This window comes from Pinus tabuliformis, chromosome 5_2 (genome assembly GCF_031772625.1).
Source record: "Pinus tabuliformis cultivar Carrire ecotype Pingquan chromosome 5_2, CPIR1, whole genome shotgun sequence".
Classification (NCBI taxonomy): Eukaryota; Viridiplantae; Streptophyta; class Pinopsida; order Pinales; family Pinaceae; genus Pinus; species Pinus tabuliformis.
The window spans coordinates 810,571,956-810,582,002 of record NC_142306.1 but is presented as its reverse complement, the minus strand read 5'-3'; the positions used below and the strand labels follow the sequence as shown (position 1 = coordinate 810,582,002).

General features: G+C 37.0%; 1 protein-coding gene across 2 annotated transcripts in view; it reads right to left on the bottom strand.

The window, feature by feature from the left end:
- Window positions 1-5,408: 5,408 nt before the first annotated feature.
- Window positions 5,409-10,047, bottom strand: part of LOC149161781 (Tetratricopeptide repeat (TPR)-like superfamily protein) — a 288,843-nt gene continuing 284,204 nt past the window's right edge. The window contains exons 18-20 of one of the 2 annotated variants that reach the window (XR_016261890.1): window positions 6,574-6,828; window positions 5,659-6,472; window positions 5,409-5,444 (exon numbers count right to left, since the gene is read on the bottom strand). Coding sequence is in view for 1 of the 2 variants with exons in the window: in XM_089437040.1 (XP_089293166.1) it covers window positions 5,756-6,472; window positions 6,574-6,828 (972 nt within the window). In the remaining variant the exon portion in view is untranslated. Of the gene's footprint in view, window positions 6,473-6,573; window positions 6,829-10,047 lie in introns of both variants that reach the window. The other variant, XM_089437040.1, reaches the window with a different exon arrangement.

The window sequence follows — 10,047 nt, the reverse complement described above, 5'->3', positions numbered from 1 at the left end:
CCATTGTGCCCTAGTTCGAACCAGATCAAACAATGTTAAGGAAGGCATACTTCTAAGCATCTGAGGACTATTACAGTAATTGTAATTGTCTTTGTAAATGATCAAGATTCAAAGTAACATGTCGAGTATGCGCTGGTTTATTTACTAGTTTTTCAAGGGACAGAGCTTACTTCGAGACCTATTCAAAGTCTTTGCAGACGATGGTAATGGTTTTGACAACCATATATGTCAATGAAACACTCAGACTTTAAGTTTGTTTGGACCCTTCACTTTCAAACTCCTTATTGACCCTTGAAATGGTTATTATTCTGAAGTTTCTTGTTCAATCCTTGAGGTTAAATTCTAGCACTAGTTTGAAGGTATTCTACAATGACATTCCATTCAAGCTTATCAAACATCCAATGGAGAGATTGTTGAAATTTTGAAGCCAAAATATGGAAGTCATCCTATTAGTGAAATTTGTTAGCCATATGGTTCAATTTCAGTTTAATTTGAAGCATATTTCTTAGGACTTCATTTAAGGAGCAACGATAGCAAGGACATCGGTGATCTAGGCAAAGAACAAACATCTCAAATTCATTGGTTAGAAGATCATACTAAGAATAAAACACTGCAGAAGTTGGTGGCACTTTCTTCTTAAGGTACGCTAGCAAAAACCCTCATTTGTTATTACTAAGCCCCTGTTGAATTGAACATTAGATTGAAATATTTTTCAAGGAAATATCTGAAGCAGAGGTAAAAGTTGTTGACATCATCAAACAGAGGAACATCTATATTATGTTCTGAAGTTTTAGAAGGTTGGTCATTCATATACATCATAAGATTTGAGATAAGTAACATGTTTTATCAATGGTTCAGTTATGAATAGTTATTAGACAAGGAGAAGCTTTGAAAATTGGAAAATTATTGTACATTTGGAACATTTTTCAGCAATGAAGAAACTTCATTTGTCTTGTAACTAAGGTTGATGATGTTGTTGTTTGGTTGATGACCTGGAGTATGCATCCATTAGAAGTTGATGTATTGCCAACATATGCCTTGTATCACCACTGATCTATCAGTGTAGTACAACTAGGGTTTCACTTAACATACTAGTATATTATGATAGGAGGAGATTAAGGGTTTGATGAGCAATGCTAGTACTTCACATGTATTATACAGAAATGAGAGTCGTTATGGATTGTTGAGCAGACATGTATTATGAGTAGAGCTATTATTAAGCAGTGTTATTGGACTATGTCAGCAAGGGATGTATGCCAGGGCTTATAGTGCATGAGCAAAAGTGAACTGACCTTTTATGAAGTTAGGTTTTGATGTTTTGTGCATAAGCATAATTGATTGTATTGCAGTTGTTTTGTATAGTTTTGAGCACAGGGGAATCCAGTCTAAAAATTGTGAAACATGGTCCAAAGTGGCGAGCTAAAGGTTGGACCCTTCAGGGCAAGTGGTAGCTTGTTGAGCAAGGTGGCAAGGTGGTGCAAGGCAGGAAAGCAGAGTCTCTTTCAAGTTGGAGCCTGAGAATACTTAACACTTCAGGGTGGGAGGGTGGTGCTAGGGCAGGTTGTATCTTGCGCGGGCCATTGGAGTGTCCTGCTAGTTATAACTAGTAAATCTAGGCATTGGTGTGTCCCTCGGGGTCGGTAAACTAAGGCTTTCTAACATCTTTCCAGTTGGAAATGGTAAATCAGGGCATTGGAGTGTCCTTCAAGTTAGAGCCTATAAACGAAGGGGTTGGAGCCTCCTTCATTTGATGTTGTAAAACTTGGAAGTTGGAGCTTCCTATTGATGTAATTTATTGAAGACAAATATTAAAAATCATCCAGTCGTTCTCTCCCGGAAGGTTTTCCACTTAAAAATCAATTATCCATTGTCTTGATGTTTGTGCATTGTTAAATGGTGTTGTTCACTATTGATGTGATGCGAAGTTAATTTAATACTAATGTGAATTTAATGCTATGAGGATTAAAATTAACTAATTGAAGACAAATATTGATTCACCCCCCTCAGTGTTTCCAACAAATTGACCTATGTTTTGAACTTACTCTCTATTAAATGTTTGGGAGTTGAACAACGCATACATACAAACAAAGCACCTATGAAAGAATTTTGACATGATGAGTTTCTTGTTTCAGACCTCACTTTATTTTGGTAGGGTGCATTAACATATTAATGTGACATGCATCTATTAAGGGAGTTACATCTTGCATGTACAACACTATTCCAAGAAAGATTCCTTCTTTAATGTGACTCACTATTCTCAAAGACATTCCCTCACACACAGTGTAGTTACTTTGGGAGATACACTTCATGCATCATGCATTCATTCCATGCACGAGTTGTATTTACATAGTATTTTTGTTTGCTATCCATGGCACTCACATGAGGCACATCACTTGTAAAGATTCTCTTGTTGCATAAGAACATGAGGAGGGCACATTGATTAGATTAGTTAACATGATATATTGTGCAAACTTGAGAATAGTAATTCTAAATAAACCAAAGTTGATGTAGTCTTTCATTTAGTATAACATAAAGAGAGTATATTTCCTATTGATTTTGAGTATGTTGATTTGCATTCCAAGATTTCTCTAATCTTAGATCTATTACTAACTTAGCTATCAATATTATACAACCCTTGCATATGGAGTTTATGTTGAAGAAAGTGTAACTAGTTTCAGTCTTCATAAATGTACTTTTGATATTTGTATTTATTCAAGAAAATAAATATTATTTTTGTTATATTTATCAACGAGTTTCTTGCTCATTGAAATAGGTCTAGCACATGTCAAAGTGTTATAGCTAAGTCAAAGAGTCAAAAAAAAAAATGTTGAAGACCCTTAAAGGCATGTTACACCATGTATATATTTGTATAAGAGTCCAAAGATATCCCTCCAATCAAAGTCAAGTCCTCTCCACGCAACAACATCATCAAAGAAGCAATTCTAAAGCAAGAAAATTCAAGTCGGCCTCAAGTTGGCCTAAAGGAGGGACAATCCTCTATATATAGAGGTTGTCCACTCCTCCAATGAAAAGGAAATCTACCTCTGAAATCAACGAAGAAGAAAGACCAAGAAAGGGTGAAGAAAGTCGAAGTACAAGGAGCCTCTAGTGCAGCGAAGGAGAGACACAAACCGAAGCTTATAAGGTTGTTCTAAGGAAGAAACACAGTCATGTGCGAGAATAGAAGGGCAGTTTGTGGATATAACAACAGCAAGATCACAATTACATATTCCTCCTTGTTTGGGCTAGTAACTTAGGCCTATAAGGCCTCCTACTCAAGCGAAGAAGAGGGTCTCTCAAGCGAAGGAGAAAGGAGCTAAAAGCATAAGGGAAACCTCCCACACGTGTTAGAAACTAGGGCTACAGTACTACTATATCAAGTATGCACTATACATCAAGAAGAAGCTCAATTGGGTCAAGAGAAAGAAGGTATCCTCTTGGTGAAGGATCTCACTAAGGATCAAAGATTGGAGTCTCTTCTAGAGCTAGTGTACTAAGGACTATCAAGAAGTTGAAAGAAGAACAAAGTGTCGGAAGGAGGACGAAGTGCTGAAGAACAAAGTGTTGAGAAAACGATGTGCAGGAAGGAGGAAGGCCTTGACTTATGCTTGGGGGATATTCTTGTCAAGGGTCTAGTGTTTTGCATTGATCAATAGAAGCTTCAATAAGAGAAACTTACGAAAGGGTTTTCCTCTCTAAGAGAGAGGTTTTGCCCTAGCAAAAAGCCAACATCTTGTGTTCTTGTTTCTTGTGTTTTTTGTAGCAGTTTAATGAAGTAAACACACATGCATTTATAACAGAAGAAGATTAAGCTAACAAGATAAATTGTAAAAGTGCTTCACAAATTGTTATAAAGTCTATAACAATCCTACTATATCTAATTTCCCTAGATTCTTCAACAGTTTCTACAATCTTGAATCCTCAATCCTTTGTTTTGGCAGTTGCAAATATCAAGTTTTGGTAGGCAATTTTTTGATGTTTCAATTTCAAGAGTGGGATTGAATTCTCTTGATCAATTATCACGAGGTAAAATTTCAGTAAACTAGTCTCTAATATCTGTTCCTATTTCCGACAAATCCAACTATGTTATTAGCGTGGATACATGTGTTGACTTTAGATATGAAAACACACTTTCGTACTAGCAGCTTGGCTTTGGCTTTAGGTGAGCCCACATTCTCTCTAGGTTCAAGCAGTGTGTGAATTCTTCATAGTTAAAAGGCATTATTTGCTCAGACAATATCATGTATGCTACTTTTTATAAGATCGCATCATTACACTGTTGATGTATCCGTAATGGCATCCCTTTCAAAAGGGCAACGATAACCACCCAATTGGTAGGAAAGATTGCTTCACCAGGGCCTTCAGGTTAGTACATATTCTCTCTAAGTCCATGTGGTGCTTCTTGTAGATTGTCAAATGGATTCTTTCAAGCCAAGAAGCTTTATTTGATCTAGCAAGATATCATGTACACAATTGTTTATAAGATTGCATCATTACATTGTTAACATCAATATCCGTGATGATATCATTTACAGAGTCAAAAGATGACAACCTAATTGCTAGAGATATTGCTTGACTTGGGATTGGTCTTGGGATTAGTACATAACCTCTCTAGGTTCAAGTGGTACTTCTTCCACGATCTTAAATGGATTCGATCTAGCCAAGAGGCATTCTTCGGTCTGACAAAATATCATGTACACCACTTTCCATGAGATCGGATCATTACATTGCTAACGTAAATAGCCTTAATGATGTTTTTTTATCAAACTTTCCATGAGATTGGATCATTACATTGCTAATGTCAATAGTCTTAATGAAGTAATTTTGCATAGGACACATTTTATTTCAAATAGATATTAACCAACATCTTCATGAATTTAATATCATATATTAGCAATCCGGGAAAATATAAAATGCTCATATTGGACAGCCTAAGAAGCAAAAAGACATCTAATTCTGATTAACAAAAATAAGCGTTTCAACAGTAGAACCAATGAAAAAATGCATATTCTGATCAAATACATAGAAGTACAGTGTAACAGCTTTTATGCCTGCACATAAGGAGAAATTCTGATCTCTCTCATTTCTCCCATCACCTTATGCTAGATTTGCAACTATGCTTTCATCAGTGTGTAAATTCTGCAAGGCTTGTGTATTAGAAGATTCAAAGGTGTTTGCACCAGGTCCAATGCTTCGCTCTAGAAAAGAATTTGCTTATTTCAAAATATTGACACAAATCCTGCATAATTAGACACCAGCAATGTCCCACAGATAATTTAATCCTAAGCTCCATAAATGGGGTAGTAGTGTTAGCTTTTGAAAAATAGTTTCAAATAGCCTCACTTACCAAGATAGTCTACAACTGCTTTTTACTGTCTAGCATATTCAAGCTATGCATCCTTCCTAGCAGATTCAAAAATTTCACTCTTTTTATTGTGAACCTCCTTCACATACAAGGACAAAATATTAAGAAGTAACAACTAAGGGACCTTGCCCTAAAAATCTGCCAAAGCAGCAAAATATTTCTCACTACCACTGGCTCAGTAACAGGAAGCAGCAGAAAGGGCATCTGTCAGCATGCCAGCGATCAAATAATATCTAAATCTAATTGTTCAAAAAACAAAGAGGCCAGCCTACAAGGAAAAATAACCAACCAACCTTATAGAAGTTGTCATGTCACATAAATCACAACTTTCCCAGAGGTGCTGTCATTCCTTCAAGGACCTAGTGTTGAAGAACTTTCTTCATAAAATGTCTACACTGACAGTTTGAGAGCTATCAAAGACTTTATCTTGGAGATACAGATTTGCTGCAACCCTGACAGAAACATGTGCTGACTATTGACAATTTTTCTGGCAATTGTACTTGCATTCCATGTCTCTAATATTTGACCTATCCTAGGGCCCAGTTCTGAACCCATACTTGAACCAGCCTCCAAAACTTTAAGGATACAACCTGGTCTGGCAGTCACTTTACCTTCATAACTGGCATCCTGGTCAAGTAGACAAAGTAACAAATCCAGCTCTTGATCCTCAGATTTATCTAGATATCTAGCCAACCAAGACACAATATTTTCTATGGTTGATCTAAATGAGGCTATGGAAATCTGAATCACTTCAATCATTGACAAAGACCCATCACCATGGCCTCCAACTATCCCACTTCTCTTCTTCTTCCTTCCTGCTGGATTTACAGATCGTACACAAGATTGTAGGATAAGCCCATGCCAGGCAATTGATTCAGTGACAAGTCGCAACAAAGTTGACATGACAAGTTCATTAATTAGAGACTCCGACGATGCAGAAGAATGAATTAACTCATTCACAGATAGCTCGATCAATTTCTCCACATTCCTTAAAGAATCAAGTAAGCATTTCTCCTTGCTCATTGATTCAGTGCTCTCAGCAGATAGTTTCCAAGCATTGTAAAATACTGCCAGGGTTACCCAATCCACAATATCCAACTTCAATTCCTGCATTTCAAAAGGAGATCAGAAAATGTTAGCCACAATATATAGCAACAGCGCAAACTAATGACTCAATGCACCACCATGGCACATCTATAACAACTTGCCTTGAAAGAACTTTTATCAGACAAAATTTTGTCCAGTACTTCCAATGCTTCATCAAAGGAAAACCCAAGTGTACTTGCATATCTTTCTAGCAGCTGCTGCATTTCAGAATGACACCCTTCTGTATCATGGGCTTTCCCTTCCTCTGCATCCTTGATGTATGTCACACAATGAAGTGACAACTGAATCAAACGAGGAAGAAGACATCTTCTCTGAACATTCCTCCTTGACTGTTTTTCTCTCATAAGTCGATGGTCCTACAAGTTAGTGTTCCAAATGCCATACTTGTTAATGACCTAATACACGAGTCAGCAAATATTGCCAAAACTTTTATCACAAGTAATGAACTGTTTAAGCACAAAGAAAAGAAGAAAAACAATAAATTATTATGACTAGCACATTTCATATAAGATGGAAAATAAGGTATAACAAATCTTTTCCATATGACCAAGTACTATGTGCTTCATGATATTGCAACTGGCAGATTATAGTTTATGGGATATGAGACATCCAAGGGCTCACTCAAAGTGTTCTTAAAACAACCACCATCCTGCACCATAATAAATATAAGAATATATCACGAGATTCGCCCTGCTTTTACATGCACCATGTTACAGGAGAAACTTACAAAATTTCTTAAGATTAGATAATTGCATTCATATCCACATCTCATAAAAAAAGGTCAACGAGACTAGAGAGTATAAGTCACTAAAGTGATGTGAGAGTGTCATTGTCAACCTTAAGTGGCAAATGAAATACAAATACAAGTAGAAGTAGAGTGAGTAAACCCTCACAATAACCAAAGATAGATATGGTATTATGCAATAAGAGGAGAAAAGAAGGGAACCACTGCTCTGCAGCGTAAGCATAAGAAGAGGCTAAAAGGCACTATTTCTGTCAACATCAATCACCATGAATCCCCCTGTTAACACCAGATTTGACTTTATAAATCTGAGTGTTAATCTATAAAAAATGTTCATGGATATCATTTGGGATGAGCTCATTCTTACATAGTTCACCATTTCGCATCTACAATTCATGAGTAAATTACAGGTGAATTGATTAGCCAGTCCACCGACATAGTATCAACAATTCATTTAGAGCCTTTCAGACTTCACGCATGGTCACATGTCTTCATTATTCAGGGATAGGTAGTTGGACAAGGCTTGGCCAAGCTATTTCTATGCTGGTACATCCAGAGGACACATCATAGGTACATGTGTACAGGTGATGTAATGTTAGCAGATGCACCATACATATAGATTTAGTGCAGTATTCACAGTATGGGAGGTTGAAGACCCCCAAAAAGTGGTCAGGGTGAGTTTGAAACTTTGCAGTGTCATCTTTTGCATGATCTGTTCACGGTTTTAAACGCTATTTGGGGAGATATGCATGTGGTTCTGTTTTTAGGTAAATTTGAGAAATTGTTCTTTTTAGAAATTTCTATTTTTAGTAGCTATTATTTTTAGCAGTTTCTGGAGAGTGGTCTGAATCACGATCTGATTTCATATTTGAGTACCTGGTTGGGAGATTTGTTTATGGTGCGAGTTTCAATAGATTTCAAGGCCAAACTATCTTTAGTAATGCTAGTTTTAGTGGGTGACTGGATATTTGGGGACATAGTATGGCATATAGCATTAGTGTCTAGATTTAGGAGATTCTGAACACCTTGAATTGTCAGGGACTGGTTTCACTTTGGCATGTTCTATATTGGGCTCCGTGGGCCCAGACGGAGATATTGGCTATTTATGGATGGTGTTGAGCCTTGGGAGGTTTTTACATGACCCGGGTTGGTGCACGCTCTTTGATGATTCCTCAATTTGCTTGGTTTGACCTTTGATTTACTGATGAAGTAACCTAGCAGCCAAACACACTTTAGAGAGATTCTTTGTGCTATTTTGAGCTCACACTTGCTATTTTAGTCCCTGAAAGGATGCACCTTACTCAGATAGAATGGTTGTTATTTTTACACCTATTCCTTTCCTAAGATTAGACTAACCACTTTTCTGTTTTGGAAACCTATATGGGTGGTTTTAAATTGATAGCTTGTTGACTTATTTTTGGAATGCAGCATATCTTAGAACCATGCACCTTAGTAAGCAATCCTCCTTGCTATTTTTATGATACTTGTTTCCTATAGTTAATAGCCTATCTCTTGGCCTATTGTTAGCAGAGTTGCATGAGCCAATAAGTTGAGTTCTTCTCGGAGTTTACACTTCCTTGAGGATGCACCCTAACCTTGAAGAGGTTTCTACACTACATTAGAGAAATTTTGAGGCTTTCGATGCACCTCCTAAGGAAAATAATTAAATAAGAGTCCTGAATTTTCAAAAGGAAAGAAATTTTTCCATCATATTTTGGACTTTTCATCATATAAAATTGTCAAATTTCAAGTGTAGGTACGCATTGGAAGTGGAACTAAATTATGCATCCAATGAGTACCTAACAGACCAGACTTTGAAAAACTTCATACAATGAAAATTTTTACTAAGAAGAGCCATATATAAATACATTGGCATTGGTTTCACAGGTCCAATGACTGTTCATATTTACCTATGACTCTTCACATTTCTCAATTACAAGATTTACAAGACACCAATCCCTAAGACTAAATATCTAACATTTCCCCCTTTAATCTGAAGGAGTACTAGTAGGTCCACGCATCTTTCTGTACTTGTCAAGTTTTTCTCTTCCAAGTGCTTTGGTGAAAATGTCTGCCATTTGCTCACTTGTAAAACAATGTATCAAATGAATGGTTATAGCCCCTACATAATGTCGAATTAGATGGTAGTTTGTGTATATTGTTGTAGCTCTGATTATGATTTCTCTTTTACTTGAGCACTGTTTCTGATGTATTTTTTATTTTCTTGATTATTAATTTCTCCTTATATTATTATGTTGTTCTTATCATCAAACAGGTACCAAAACAAGAAGATCGACAATACACAAAAACACAAAATATAGGCTGCAAGCCAGGGCCAAAACCTCTCCACTTGACAGAAAAACCCGTAAATCTCCTCTTCTTATAGATTCTTCAAATGATGAATTCCAAGACCTTCAGACCAAGACCAATACCCTTCCAAGACCAAATCTGACCTCCTTGATTATGTGCTTCCTCAGTCCAAGTCAAACCCAGTAAAATCTCTTCCAGCTACACAAGTTTGACCCCCAACTACAGAATTTCGGCCACCACTGCAGATCTGAAATTTTTGGCCCATGCAGTAGTAGTTACTTCCACACGTGGAAGCAGTTTCATTACTTCCAAGGCTTCCCTTCACTTTCGCTTGAGTTTCTCCTTCTAGGGCTTGTAGATGATCTAGTAGACCTTCCTTCGACCTTCTTTGTACAATTTCTTCAATTTCGATCTTGCAACAACAAAACCCTAGCCTTCCTTCTTCGCACGTGTGTGAGCGAGAGAGAGAAACAACCCAAACTTTCATCCTTCTTCGCTAGCCTTCTCCTGCTCCTCCTTCGCT